This window comes from Tyto alba, unplaced genomic scaffold (assembly GCF_018691265.1).
Source record: "Tyto alba isolate M040663 unplaced genomic scaffold, T.alba_DEE_v4.0 Super-Scaffold_2, whole genome shotgun sequence".
NCBI lineage: Eukaryota > Metazoa > Chordata > Aves > Strigiformes > Tytonidae > Tyto > Tyto alba.
In genome coordinates this window covers 73,021,780-73,037,141 of record NW_024881282.1, presented here as the reverse complement: position 1 = coordinate 73,037,141, position 15,362 = coordinate 73,021,780, and the positions used below count along the sequence as shown (strand labels likewise).

Genomic DNA, 15,362 nt, shown 5'->3' with positions numbered 1-15,362 from the left:
TAATATTAGATTTTGAAATCTTAGTTTTCTCAATTCCAGCTGTGCCCACTAGGAAAGAAATGTTTTCTCTGACTCCAAGACATAGGTAATTAATAAGATGCACAGCACTCCAGAAATACAGCTCATTATTTGCAACTCCATGTAGCAGGTTAAGACAGCTGGAGAAATAAGAAGTGGCAGCAGCATAGGGAATATTGCAGAGTGCACTGAAAGAAGGAAAACAGTACTCAAGAAAGGAAAGAGAACTTGTCTCAGAGCTAGAGTCCTTTTTATTTGGTGCACTACGTATCTATGGCGAGGGGCAGGAAGAAGGGAAAAGTAGCTCTAAAGCAACTGATGAAGGTCAGCTGGGCTCTGCAGTGTGTGCTGGACCTGTGCTTTCATGTTACTGGCCAATGTGATGGTTACTGACACGTTGAGAGCAGGCTGAAGGGGGAAGATTGGGACTGAGCTTGGCCGAGTCCCAGAGCAGCGGGTGTCCTTCATCCTAAGTATCTGGGAAGGGGGTTAGAGGTTGGCATTGCACAGCGTTACCAGCCTGGCCACTGCAGCTGTTACAGGGTCTTGGCCAGGCAGGAGCTCTGGCACATCAGTCTCTCTGTCTGCTTCCTTGTGCAATCCAGGGGAGGGACCAAGTCCACAAGTGGGATGCCTGCTTGGTACTAGCCATCCATGCCACCATTTCCTTTCACACGTGACAATCCCAAATATGAGTAAGTGAAAAAGAATGTTGTAAAGGAAATACAAATGAAATCATTCCTAGATTAAGTATTTCTTTTGCCTGTTGAGTGTTCACATCTGGTTGGAAAAAAAAAATTTGCATCATTGTCCAGTTCTGGCTATCTCTAGCACCACATTATATATTTTCCCATAAAATCATAAAAACATTTAGAATTCTTTGTACGCATGCATATGGTTTATTACTGTTTTATATTATCTAAAAAGATAAATGGATATTTTTTGTGGTAATAATTGGTTTTCTCCTTAGCTTGTCTCAATAATTCCTCTAAATAAATTTTAGTAGTACTGCACTTCATTAGTTCTTTAAAAGTAGGTGCCATGTTCTAAAATTTCAAGCGCAACTTTTGAAAGTACAAATAACTCTCATAAAGAAGCCATTTAATCAAATTGCCCCCATAAATTTTGCAATGTTTTATACAGGTGCGTGATATGTAACAGATATAGTTCCTGTTCAAAATATAGCTGTTAGCAATTCCTTAGTAAATAATGAAAGATTATAAATAAAGTTAATTTATGTTTCATTTAGTTATATGCAGTCCTAAAGTATAATATTGAGAAGTTCATGATCATAAAATATAGTAAGATTGCGGATTCTGCCTATCAGTACAAAACAGAGCTGTGGTAGACCCGAAGTACTCAGACCATAATTATATTGCAGTTAGCAGCAGGAAGAATACTGTAAAGCAGTAGAAAAGTACTGTATTTTAGGACTGCCTTTATTTGTTAAATTAATAGACTGGTTCTCAGTTTTGACATTAAAAAGTAATTCTATTCATTTCCTCAGTGTGATCAAGTTTGATTTTAACTTTAGTTATTGCCATTTTTATATTAACTAGAAATAAAACCACTATTCTATTACTGGTTTTTACGTTCTGTTAAGTTTCTTCTGTTAAAAAAAAACCCTGCAGTTGAACTTCGTCAATAATTCACACAGACAAAAAAGTCTGAACTGAGTTTTCAAAGTAAATAAATGGCTTTGATTATCAGAGAAGAGACTTAGTGCTCTGCTCACATTTTTATGTTTTATTAACTATCAACATGTTACTGGTTCTATAATTGGTTTTGATGTTCCTTCCTTTAAGATCCACAGAGTGGGGGTGACAATAATAGCATAACAACTGTAGATAGCCATTACCAAATAACTAGAATTATTGCCAAATCTTATGCTAAAAAGTATATTGATTAAAGGGATTATAGTGGACTTCATACTATAAGGGCATTTGCTAATGAACAGATTTCAAAACATGATAAAATTTGCTTTCCTTTGCTTCAGGGGTTTTTTAAGATTGTTTTAATGGGCTGAGGTTTCATTGGGTTACGATCTCAGTGAGGAGGAAGAGGCTGATAACTTTGTAATAATTATTAAAAATGTGGTTTGTGACATTTTATCAGTATTCAGTTTTGATTTAGTTTACAAGGAACAGACCGTGACCATTTTGATTTTAGAGGAAACTGAGGAATACACTGAAGAACAAGGGCTTTGGTAATCATCTTTTTGAGATATCTATCTGGTAGTTTGGTATTTTCTTTTAGACACATGTATTGGATCTTGAGTGATAAGAGTTTTTTCCCTCAAGAATAATTTTATTTCTGAAAACAGCCATTGCTTAACAGGCAGTATTACCCCCAGATCTTATTGCTGTGATGTTTAAAACACAGACCTGGTGCTTTTACTTTTCATACTTCTAAAGGTACTTTTATCCCACAGCACTTGGAGCAAGTTTACCACTGTCTTGTGATTACATAGTGAATAGGATAGTTCTAGAATGCATGTTGATTTATCTAACGAAAATGACATTTTAAAAGTACATTTACTTTAAAAGTACATTCTATACAGCTGCTCGTGTTTAAAGATACATTATATATTGTAGCATAGTTAAGCATGCTATATAAAGTGGTTTAACATGTTTTAGTATATCTTATAAAAACATGTCTGTAAAGTATCATGTAAATTCAAATGCAGTTGAAGTTGTGGAAATGCAATGAGTTAAATTGTAAAAAAGAGTTTGGTAACAAAAATGTTGAGTTTCAAATGTGCTGAAGAATTATTTCAGAATTGTAGTTTAAATACATCAACATAAACCATAAATATTTCATAAAGGATATTAAATACTTATGCTTAGGTCTTTTGCCATAATAAGAAATCAGTTTTTAAATATTTAATTAGATTTTTAATTTTTTCGTGGTATGACACAACAACACTGCTACACGAGCCCCCTATATCCTTTAATTCCAAATTAAAAAAATTCATCCTTCTACTTGTTGGGAAACATACCTTTATTGTTTCCTGAAATGGACCAAATCAGTAAATATGTTAAGCAGTTTTTTCTTGTGATTTTGTATTTCTTTTCTAATTAAGTCCATGTCCTTTAAAAAAAAAAAATAAAATGCATGAAAATTTCAGTGTGGAAGGGATGCCCACAGTGCAATCTGCCACTGAAAGCCAAGCTAGCATCAGAGCTCGAGCAGCCTGTTCAAGGGCTTGTCCAGGCGAGGTGTGAAAACTCCAGTGGATGGATTCTGCGGTCTCCCTGGCAAGCTGTTCAAGCACTCTCATTGCAGAGGGCTTTTTCTTATGACAACTTAGTTTTAACTTGTTACTATTGCCTCTTGGCCCCTCTCTCTTCTTTATAAACCTCACTATATGTAGTGGAAAACTTCTCTCAGGTCCTACCTTAGTCTTCTCCCAGCTGAAAAATCCCACAGTTTCCTCACACTCTCCCGGTAAACATCTGCTGCAGCCCCCTAACCATGTTAGTGGCCCTGTGCTAAAATCTCTTACCTTTTTCTTGTACTTGGTGGGAGGGAGGAACAAATCTAAGTAGTACCTCAGTCCTCCTCTGCTATGGATAGTACCTCTTTCCCCAGCTGTTACTCCTACGTACGGAGACTTGTGATTTCTCAGGGCAGACTTGGTCAGTCAAGACTGAGGCAAAAAAAAAAAAGGTATCACTGTTGTTTCATTCCCTATGATGTTAAGGTTTTTACCACTTTGAAAATACTCTTTTTTATATTTTGAACAGTAGTGAAAGTAAACAGCGATTTGGTGAGGAGGTGGGGAGGGAGGAATAGTTGTGGTTGGGGTATTTGATGGGGTTTTGGTGTTTTTGTTTGAATTTAATAAAGTTATTCCATAGATGAGGAATTAACTGTTGATTGTACATCCCTCAAATAGCTGTGACTGTTCCCCAGTAGGGAAGAAACCTGCTGCTGCCTGAATGGCTCTGACAAAGGGAGGCTGGAAATGCCTTTCCGCAGTGTGGCACGAGAGGGCAAATGTACAGACTGAACTGAAGTGCTGGCAGGCTGGGCCGTGTGGCTGGGCCTTCGTTCAAGAGATGAATACAGCGATTCAGCGCAGGAAGAGTCCGGTGAAACTCGGGCGCTCTATTTGCCAAATGCAAAGGGTGTAATTTTGAGAATGTTTGTTGGAGATGTAACCAAAAAATAAGCAAACATTGGACTGAGACTTTGGAAACCCCAGCTCTGATGATGATCTACTGGCTTCCCTGATTCCTCAGCCAGGTCACATCACAACAGCATTTAAATTAGGCAGAAAATAAAATTCTTGCAGGAATATTTTACAAATACTGCTTTTAGGACTCAGTTTTCTTGTCCTGAAATATACTAGGCAGTTTATCAGGAATGAGTTTTTTATGGTAAATATCCATTCGAGTTCATGATTCATCATATTCAAAGGGTGTCTCATATTTTAATTCTGAACATGGATAGGAAAATGAATCTCAACATCTAGCATGGATACCTTATTTACACATGGATTCTAGTGGGTCCTGCTTTATCTGTTGGAGAAAAAATAAGAATAATGAATAAAAATAAATGAATACCCTTGAGTCACTACTGTTGAAATCATCTTTGCTCTTTTGTAAGTATAAATGCTAAATTGAGGAGGTTCAGGTAAACTTGTCAGGTGGATTTGTAAATATGAATTAGCATATGTTTATACATTTCTTCAAATCCGGAGACTAAGGTTCTTTTTCTTTTGGTTTTGGGGATTTTTCACTGGGGGGAGGAGGGGAGCTGTTTGTTTTCAAAGAATGCTCCATATTCAGATAGCAATAAATGTGACATGATTTTCTTTAGCAGTTAAAGAAAATAAAATTTTCTTTAATAGGTTTTTTGCCAAGTTCTACTTTATTTTTAACAAGATGTAAGATTTATTTCTATCTGAGCCAATTTTTAAACTCTTTAATAGATCACAGGAAGATAAGCCTTATCTTTAGAAAATTACTCAAGTAGTGTATCTTTGGACACTTACTTCACTTGGATGTATAGCACATATTCACTAGTCAGTATCAGTCTTAGACTGTGATGAGCAATTAAGGAACGGGTCTTTTCCCTTAGTAACAGTGGCAAAATGCACACCCAAACAGAATGGACTTGGACGGTCTCAATGCATTACTTTGTAATTTATTTTTATATTAAATTCTGATGGGAATTGTTAAGAAGTTTGCAATTAATAATAGAAGTATTAAACAAGTTCTTCACCAATAGTCCCATTCCAGATTTGAGCTGCATGTTAAATTATGTATAGTATCACTATTGAAGACGTAGTCTTCACGTGTTCAATGAAGCATGTAAAGTTGAATGGTTTGAGTTTTCCAGCCTTAAGCCTGGAGCACCTGCTTTCTCCTGCTGTTGTACTGTGTCTCCTGGGATAAAAATCATGTGTTTGGTCTGGTTCTCCATGGGCCATTTCCAAACAGTCCTCTGAAACTGTAAATTTCTTTTAGAAAATGTGTTTTGTTCTTTAAGATAATGTGCCTTCAGTGCTTTGGAAATGTAAATGGAACAAAATGAATACGAGTGACTTATTTGATCTCCTTTTTTAGTCATTGAGCAGTTATTTGTTTGTAAGAGTGACAGCTATGTAGGTTTTAAGAAAATAAACTCTATTTTTGCAGTCATTTTCTGATATGCATATCCTGTATGATCACCTATCCATCAAAACTGAATATATAAGCAGAATTCATTAATTTACAATAATTGGCTGTGTTTCACAAACGTGAAGCAACATTTTCTAGTTTGAAAAACATGTACAATTGCCACAGAAACAGTCAGTGAAGTGGACCAAATATGTGACCAATGTAGAATCCAGCTTTCTAATCTCATGCTGAAACAGTTTAGCTTTCATTCACTAGCTGTTGGATCACTTAGTAGTACCTTCTGTACAGGCAGATATTGGTTGCAGCAAGTGATGTTCTGCAATGTACAAGTGCTGAGGTCTGCTAGAAGGCTTGTGGTTCTCCAGAGGCTATAGGGTTGGTTTAGGACAAATTTATTTGAACAGTAGCCCAAAGGAAAGCCAAAACACTGCTCAAGCAATATCAATCATTTATACCAGTTTGCATCAGAAGTCTGACCCAGCAAAGTCTTGGCACTGCAAACAGTAAAAGATCTAATTTCACAAAACTCACTGAATTAACTGCTGTGTCCTGGAGCTGGTTGAAAGTTACTTTTGTAAAAAGAAGAAAAAAAAAAAATTAATGAAGGTAGACATTTATCATCTCTCCACACAACCTTCCTACTCTGCACTGCTAATTTATTAATTACAGTTATCAGCATAACTGTCAAATAAGTCGACAGAAAAAAAAAAAAAAGTGGGATTTTGGCAGTTGTATAACACTTTATTAAAAATGTGTTCTCTCAAGTGTAATAGAGGCAATCTCTTGCTAACTCTGTTGTATTACTACTTATTATTTGTAATTAAATATATAGTACTGCTCAGCTTCTATCCTTTCTTGTTTCATATTACAAGAACCAGTATAGCCAGACCATGAAATAGATTAAGCCAAAATTATTCTCTCACACACAAAAAAAATAATTTCATGTTCATTTCTGCTCCTCGCTGTTTCCTAAACCACAGAATCCTAGCTAAAGGTTCCTACAGCCATCTTCCATGAGAGCAGTTGCAGAGGAGGGAGAAGAGGGGACAAGGGAAATAAGATCCTTATGAAGAAGAATAATTTCACTGTGTACTTATATGTGATATTGCAGGATTCTGATTTATATCAAGATAATGGTTGTGGTTTTAATTTAATTGCTGCTCTTTAGAATAAATTTAGCAAACATATTAATGCAAAAATATACATATGTACGTGCTCACAAATATATGCACATATGCAAATGTGCAAAAATTGTCTGCATTTTTACTGCAAAAATAGAGCACCTAGAAGATACAAGAAGGCCTAACGACTGCTCTTATTCCTACGATTGCTTTGTATCTCCCATCATAAAATTCCACATTCAGTTTGTTGTGATGTAACTCATCCAAAAGCTTCCCTTTTGCTACTTTGCCACAGCTTAAATTTTAAGGAATGTTTTTGTCAAAACAATTAAAAGTATGACACGGGATCTCCAGCCAGTCTTTTATTTGGAAAGTTTAAAACATGAACTTCATATTTGTCCTAAGGTGGCTTTTCCATCACATTTGAGGGTTTGTGACCTTTTGGGTCACCAATTATTTAAAAAAAAAAAAAAAAAAAAAAAAAAAAGTAACTTCCCAACTTTGGTCAAATTATGACCCTTATAAAATTGTCATTTACATGAACTCGGGAAAGAATTTGAGGTAGTTGATCTTCCAAAGAGTCGTCTCACAGCTGGCAAGTTTCAGCATAAAGGTGAGGATTTGAAACTTTGTGCTGCTGTGCGTCGTGATGGATTTTGGTGCCATCATCAGAACTGAACATACAGGAACTGTCCCAGTGAGCTCCTCATTACCTCTATTCCTGGACATAGGCTGCTTGGAAATTAATTTTGCCTAGGCCTAATACAAGAGGGAGAAAAAACTGAGCTGTAGGAAGATACTTTGGGAAAAGAAACTAAAAAAGAGTGGGAAACCAGGGCTAAGAATCGACGTGGGAGTTGGAGATGGGAGTTGACTGTGACTGACTGAAAAAGTAATTTATTTTGTAATTTTTCATGTGTAAGTAGAAAATTAGCTTATCTTTGCATCAGTGTCAGGGACTTCTCCCCAGAATGTCAGGGAAAACACCTGAAGTGACTGGGAAGTTTTTGTCAAAAGTTACAGAATTTGCAATCAATCATAATTTTGAGTATGTATCCAATTATATAACTTGGTACCCTGGAGCACAACAATACTATGGACAGGCAATGACACAGATCCTCTTGGCCATTCAGTGATGGGATGGTGCTATCATTGGGATTTGATTGTGTGCATCACTGTTCAGCGTAGAGCTACAATGCTGGAGTTTTGGCCAACAGGAGATTGGGCATATTGGCAGATACCATGTTACTACAATAAAACATATACCCTACAAAATCAGGAATCCGCATTTTAGGACCTTTTAAAATTAATTTTAAATTACCGTTTGGAATATACAAGACACACCTGGAAAGAAGCAGCACCAGAAAGATATTTTTCATGTTTGCATGTGAAAAGACTAATTAGGGAAGAGAATTTTAGCACACCTGCAACGTAGTCAGAAACTTTGCTTTATCTATAGCTAGCTGCCTCTTACCCACCTGATAAGACGTTCTAAAAACATGTAAGTTATTAAAAATTAAATTAATGTTTTATAGCTCCTTAAAGAGGAAGTGTAGGTATTTCTCTTTTTCATACCTAACATACGGATATTGAAAGGATCTGGGCAACGGAAGTTACGAACTGAAAGTAGGTTGAAGATCATAAATGTGGAAGATACATGTGGAAATTTTAAAGAACTATATACAAAACGATATGTGAAAACTTCTAGAGCTTGGTCGTAATTGGCAAGTATCTCAATTGCCAGCTATGAAACGAATATACTAACACTGTTTACCTCTTAGAATTCTAATGGAATGATTCTGATACATTGTGTGTGAGTTCTTGTTTGTCTGAGCAAGGGGTCTCCATCCATGATCAGGGACACCAGTAGCAGTTTAATCATACAAGGGCAAGTGCGGGTACATAGAATTTATACACATGGGCATTACTGCTTTCTTTCATTCATAGTATTTACAGAGCAAGTGAGTTCACACTCTTTTTTTTTTTTTTATTGTTATTTTTCTCAGTATTAAAAATAGCCATGATTCATCTACAATTAGCTGATTTCTGAACTGAAAGATTGAATAGCAAGTATTTCTATAAAAGTTACAGGAAAATCACTTAAAGCTGATGGGATCTCAGATTTGTTTGGGATACTGAGGTGTTACATGAGTGATTGCTTATAAATAATCATTGTATAAGTAACACATTCCTATTACACTGGTATTTGAAAAAATATATTTTTTTTTTTTTTCTCTCCATCTAGGAATTGCTGATATTTTTACAAAATTTGCCCACAGTACACTGGGGAAATGAAGAAATTAGCGTACTCCTAGCAGAGGCCTACAGACTGAAGTTTGCATTTGCAGATGCCCCTAATCATTACAAGAAATGAATATAAGGAGCCAGAAATCATTAAGACCAATGTGTTCTGCAGTATTATGGCATCTGTTGTTCTGGTTGTGCTTTCAACTCATTGCTCTTTCATTTGAATTAAGATGACCATTAAAATTCTGTTAGAATTTGCAGAATGAGAACAGAATACCAAAGAAATGGACAAAGCAGGATATTGAGCATTGAATGAACTTAAAAGTGAACTTTTTAGCTCAGCATGAAAAATGAGTCATAAAATTTTTTTCTTTTTTTCTCCATCTTTAGTTAGGAGAACTGCAATCTAATTTATGTTGAGCAATTTTTGTATGTACCTAAGACTTATAAATGCGTATGGATTGATTTGTCATTTCTTCAGTGTCACCTATCATGACTTTATCAGCCAGTTTTGGTCAGTAAAAGTTACTTACTTTGAATGGAAAAAAAATAATTTTTCATAGACGTATAGACCATATGAGACAGCAAGGCCTATGTTTTGAGATCTGGTTATAACTCAGAAGACACTGATATTCACGCACCATCTGTTGTTTTTCCATGGAATTACATTAGAATACTTCAATAATACAAGAATATAGAAGTCTGCAATGGAAATTGGTGGCATTTTTCTAAGCATTACTCAGTCTTGCAGGGTGCTTTAGAAGCTTTTTCGCTATATAAAGGAGTTACTTAAAGCTGAAGTCTCATCTACAACACTAAAAGAAATCCCTCTGTATATTTTTGAGTGTTTTTAAAATATCAAATGAAATAGAAGATGTGGTCTTGTCAAAGTAATTAAAGCTTTTTCTTTCAATGCCTTTCAATTTTTCAGCATGAAAGTTCACTTTTAAGAAATGTATTGAGCAGCTTAGTTTACAAAGCAAGATATATTTTTACCTTAGTTGTTGCCTTATTCTCCATTTCTAGCATGTTAGAAAAGGAAAATTAATATATCTTTCCAAAGCTTATTTGTTAAATAATTTACTACTTTTTTTCTGATTATTCAGAGGGAGTGAGAAGATAGTTCCCAATAACAGTAACTATATACTCAGATCACTCTTGTGTCATTAGCAGAATAAAAATCCTCTATGACTTTATAGAATTAAATTAATGTTTCTTCATATAATCATGGGATACAGAATAATTTCTTAAATCTTACATCATTTAAGTGCACTACTTATTTTCAAGAAATCTTTTCAGTTAAGAATTTTGATATTGCTCTGTTGGATGTAAATAACTCATATTAATTTGTGCCTACCCTATACATACAGGTTATTAAGGGTGAGGGTTGAAATAAGCAATATACTGGAAGATCAGAATTGTTATTCCTCACTTCAATTCTCAAGTGGCACAACATTGCACGAAAAGTGTAGTGCACTTTTAAGTTTGGGAAATAAAAGATCTTCAAGAGGTTTCCTCTTATGACTTGTTATTGGAAGACTATTTTCAAGTTCTTAAAAATATGTGGATACATATTTTGAAGAAAGCTTTCTAGATGTGTTATTACTTGTTTTAGGGGCCTTAGTTATTGACACTGACTTTGTAATACTTAGGTGTTTCAGGGTAAATAGAATAAAATACATTTTTAACAACATGTGATTATGAGCTCTGTATTTTAAAATCATATGTAATCTTTGGTAGAAGAGGAAAAACTGAATTAATTCAGAAGCAGGAGTGTTTGGTGACTAGGATGCATTTGTGTTCCACTGATGTCAGCTGGGCGTTTCAGTTGCGATGGATACAAGATCAGGCCTCCTAGATTGCTGCATTTGTGCCTCAAGTATGTAGTGAATCTGTGTTTCTTAAATGTCCCTATACTATTTTCTATAACTTCAGTTCCTGGTCTAGTGTATAAAAATTTATGTTTACAAAGAATGTCATCTTGTGCCTAACAGAATGTCTACCAATAACAGAATAAAAAAACCCTGAAATTTATGACCATTTGCTTTTAACTTAGTATCTACAATCATTTGTTAATAGAAATGCATATTATTGTAATGAGAGAAGACACACAGCATTAAATGTACGATGTTGTAAGGGTTTTCTATAATTAACTTTTTTTCTATTAAGATGTTATTTAGGTAGCTACATGTAACATTGAAGTTTGACCCAAAGTTGTCTGCTGTGTCAGATGCTCTTGCATAACATTTATGGGACTGGATATATAAAATTAACTTCATTGGGTCCACATAAGTTGTCTGCCATGTCTTCCAAATTCAACAGGTACCTCTTACTTCTCTTGGAAGAAAGTATTACCATTAGAGGTCACATTTACTATTGTGTCTGTGTCAGAAGTTGAGTATTGTACTTGAGCACATTGCTTTTTAAGGATAGTGTGAAGTTTCCTATAAAAACAATGCATATTTATGTAGATATAGACTTTTCTGGAAAAGATGATGCAGATATATAAATAACATTTATATATCTATACAGATAGGAATAGTTTTCAGTAAATAGAAGGCCAACATTTATGTAAAACTTCAAATTTTCAATACTTTAAGATTTACATAAAGTACTTCATTTTATTAAAAAAAAAAACCACCTTACATTTAAAAATTCTACATCTCAGGTAAAATGTCATTCCAAACAAAATATTACATAGAAAATGAAATAACATTATTACATCCCATGTACTTATTTTTTTCAAAATTCAAGATTCAGAATATTATAAAATTCCTTTGTTGTATGTATTTTCTTATGAAGGAGGCATCTTGACACATCAATAGTGAAACCAGTTAGTAATTTCCTAGAACTCATGTGAAATACTGAAACTGTAGTGTCTAAAATGCGTGTTAAAGAATTTCTGTAATAAAAATTTAAACAAGAATGTACAATATAAAAAGATTTATGACTACAGTATTTGAAAAATGTAAATAATAGATTAGTTAACTATGTAAATACAGTACATGGAGTAGGATAGAAATGTAAGTTGAAATCTTATGTAACTCTGTAATATGTTATAAGAAATTAGTTTCATTATTTTTTGGCTCAGTTCCTTATGGAAGGGCCCATGAATTTATTTGTAACTTCAGAACTACAGAATAGAAGTATCTGAAGTTCCATTGTATGCTTCTGACAAATATTAACACTGAGGCACTGGTTAAAACTGTAAAACTGATGAAAGATGAGGAAATAAATGCATATTTATGAAGTGCTATATCGAGTGGAAAGCTTTTTTTATTGCTTTCATCAAGCACATTTCATACTACATCAAAGCATGTTTCTGGTATGTTTATGTTTTATGGTCTCAAAACCCTGTATCACAAGAGCAAATGTAGTAGCAAACCCTCTGTTCTCAGTTACATTTCTTCAACTCGCTGCCCATGTATCTTGTAGATCTTGCAAGTTAGTACACAGTCAACTTCCAAAAGTATGTCTGCATATACCATATACATACAAGGTACTGAGCATTTTCTGCAAAAAGCAGATGAAGGTAGATTTGACACCACAGCAGAATTAAACCAAGAGGTGGGTGGAGCAAATCAGGGCAAAGCAAACAAAGAAGGTACAGAATTCTGTACATCTCTGGAGGTGAGGAAGCAGAGGAAGCTTCAGCTCCGTGGGGGCAGACAGTGAAAGGTAGTGTTAGGGTCAATAAGATCTGGAATTTTAAAGAAGATTTAAGTAGATTAACAAGCAATGAGAGACACCCTGTACATACAGGAAGCTTGAGTCCCTTATGTCAAGGATGCTAGTGGGAGACTTCCAATAATCCAGCTGAATCTGGTGAGAAAATAGGCAGGCCTGGTTATATGGAAGGCAAAGTTAATAACTTCCCTGTTTAAAACTCCACACAGCATTCAGGGGAAAAGAGACCTAGGGATGCAATGGGCAATCTTTCTGCAATGTGCTTGAGTGACGATGAATTGTAATCATGCTGGTTTCTCATCTTGAATGAAATTTGTGTTTCTTTATCTGCTATAATCTTCTGAAGATCCTGCAGAAAATCAGCAAGGGGAGATTTTTCAAATTACTCTTTCAAAAGCAGAAGAGATCAAGAAATTGAAGTAAAGGCCCCAAGGTCTCACAAGGAATGTGCTGGGAGACGTAGCTGAAAGCTATTTGTTTCTTGATTTTCTTGTACAAAAGCAGTCCTGGATAATTTTTTTATGTCCTAGGCAAATATCCCACAGATATAAATGTGAAGTACAGCACAAAGGACTTCCCAGGGATCTGATCCACATTTCAGGTCGCTTCCTCCTTGGAAACAGAGTGGGGCGGACGGTAAGTGCTTTGTAGTGCTTTAAATTCTTTGGAGATGGGAAAAGGAGGCAAGGTAGAAGAGCTGCCAGTCCAGCAATCACTCAGGCAGGATGCTGTGCCATGGGAAAGAACTCCAGCTCGAGTGCTTCTAATCACTGTATGATGGAGTGAAGTTCCTCAGCAATTTAATTCCTGGTCATTTGCATTTTTATAAGTTAAAGCTAAAATCTTGCATCCCATCTAATTCCTTAAGCTTAGTGTAGCTGAGACAGCACTGGAGTAAATAATTAAATTGCTATGGCACCATATCAGAGAACCTTTTATCACTTCAAAGTCTTCTGTATGTACCCCACATTTGAGTCAAGACATGTTCCAGAACTGAGAGGCTGAGGGAGATGTGATACTACAGAAAGCCTCTCAGAGACAGGTGCTCTGAAACTTAGGACTGATTTTTTTTTTTTTTTTTTTTTCCCAAAAGAATTTCCTACAGGCTTCTGAATGAGAATTAATCTACACAGTCAGTAAAGCATAGTTGTTTGAACTGGACTTCCACGTTTCTGCTTGTAATCAAGCTTCCTCAACACAGGAAATTAAAGACTGGATTTGCCACCAGTATGTACAGAGATCCTCAGAGATACCTACAGAGACACTTGTGCTCCAGGCTCTAGCTTAAAATTCTGAACTACAGTACAAGCATTAATTTTGTTCCTAATACAAAATTAACTAGAAATATAAGTCAGAAGGGGGCATAATTTCTAGCAGAAGTCTACTGTAATGTCCAAAGGCTATGTCTGCCTTTGTTATCAGATTAATCAAGATTTAATGTATATATTTGCTTTGATTTTCCTGTTGCATATCCTTCACAACTGAGATTTTATTTCTGTGAGATCTGGATTTTGGGGCCCAATCCACTTTATCCCAGAAATTTTTTATCCAACCATCACTTACCTCTGCCTACTCAGAGATCCTCATGGGAAGAAGAACATTTTGAATTTCAGAGCAATAGAAGAAAAAACAAATGGAGAATAGAAGAGTTTTATTCCCATAAATTTCTGATTTCCAGAAGGGATTAGGTAATGCACCTCTTCGGGTATTTGAACAACTTCATGTTCAAACTCAGGATTCAGAGTCCAACATAGAGCTTTTTGAAATTCAGGTTATCTATTTTCATGTATTTCCATCTTCCTCCAGAAAGAACTGAGATTTACAGTGAACAGTTCCTGCTACCAGCCCATTTGATCAATTCTGTTCACTCTTTTAGCAACAGCAGAAATACAAAATACGTAGCTGTCATGACAGCTCGCAGGAGGTAACAAGATGTCCAGGCTTATCAATAGTTAGATGGCTATCTCACTCATAAAATGTCATTTTAACAACTAAGGCAACTCAATAGACTTTGCAATTTTTCATCACTTTTGGTCTAAAAATAAGTCAGTAACTCCAGCTCAAAGCAGTGCTTGTAGAAGCACTGTTAGACTGTAGCTAACAAAAGGCTATATATGTGGAGAAAAAAATTTAGTCCTATACCTACCTGATCAAACAAAACTTTATCCTGAGACATCATCGAGTATTTGCTGCAACTTTATAGAATATACTATCACATACTAAGTTCAGCTTTCACATGCATGAAAGAATAAAGTTGGCATATCAGTAAAGAAAAGGTTTTGTCGTTATATTTTTTTCCCAGATATTTTATCATTATTGCATCAGTGAAAAATTTTATGTATGTTTGAAAAAGGAGTACATTTTTCTCCATTGCTGTCATCAAAATACAGGGTGGCAGACATCTTCATGTTCAGGTGAAGCAGCCATTACATTCTCAATACAGAGGCTACTCAAGAAAACTTACGTGAACGTTTTGATGGTAAGGGCCAGCCTGTTGTTGAATGTTCACAGTCATCCTCTGTGATGTAAAAATTGTGATAATTCAAAACATGCTGGCTAATACTACTTCTGTTATCCACAAAAGCATAAGAAAAAATCCATCTTTCCCTTTCCAAGGACACCTGTTTGTGGAAACTTCTATTCATTGTGGAAATGCTCTGAA

The 15,362-nt window shown here is 35.3% G+C and overlaps 1 protein-coding gene across 1 annotated transcript in view; it reads left to right on the top strand.

Moving 5' to 3' along the window:
* Positions 1 to 12,269, top strand: part of TBC1D22A (TBC1 domain family member 22A) — a 185,967-nt gene extending 173,698 nt beyond the window's left edge. Inside the window, exon 13 of the mRNA XM_042792451.1 lies at positions 9,012 to 12,269. Within this exon, the coding sequence (XP_042648385.1) occupies positions 9,012 to 9,140 (129 nt within the window). The 3' untranslated portion in view covers positions 9,141 to 12,269. The remainder of the gene's footprint in view (positions 1 to 9,011) is intronic.
* Positions 12,270 to 15,362: the final 3,093 nt, after the last annotated feature.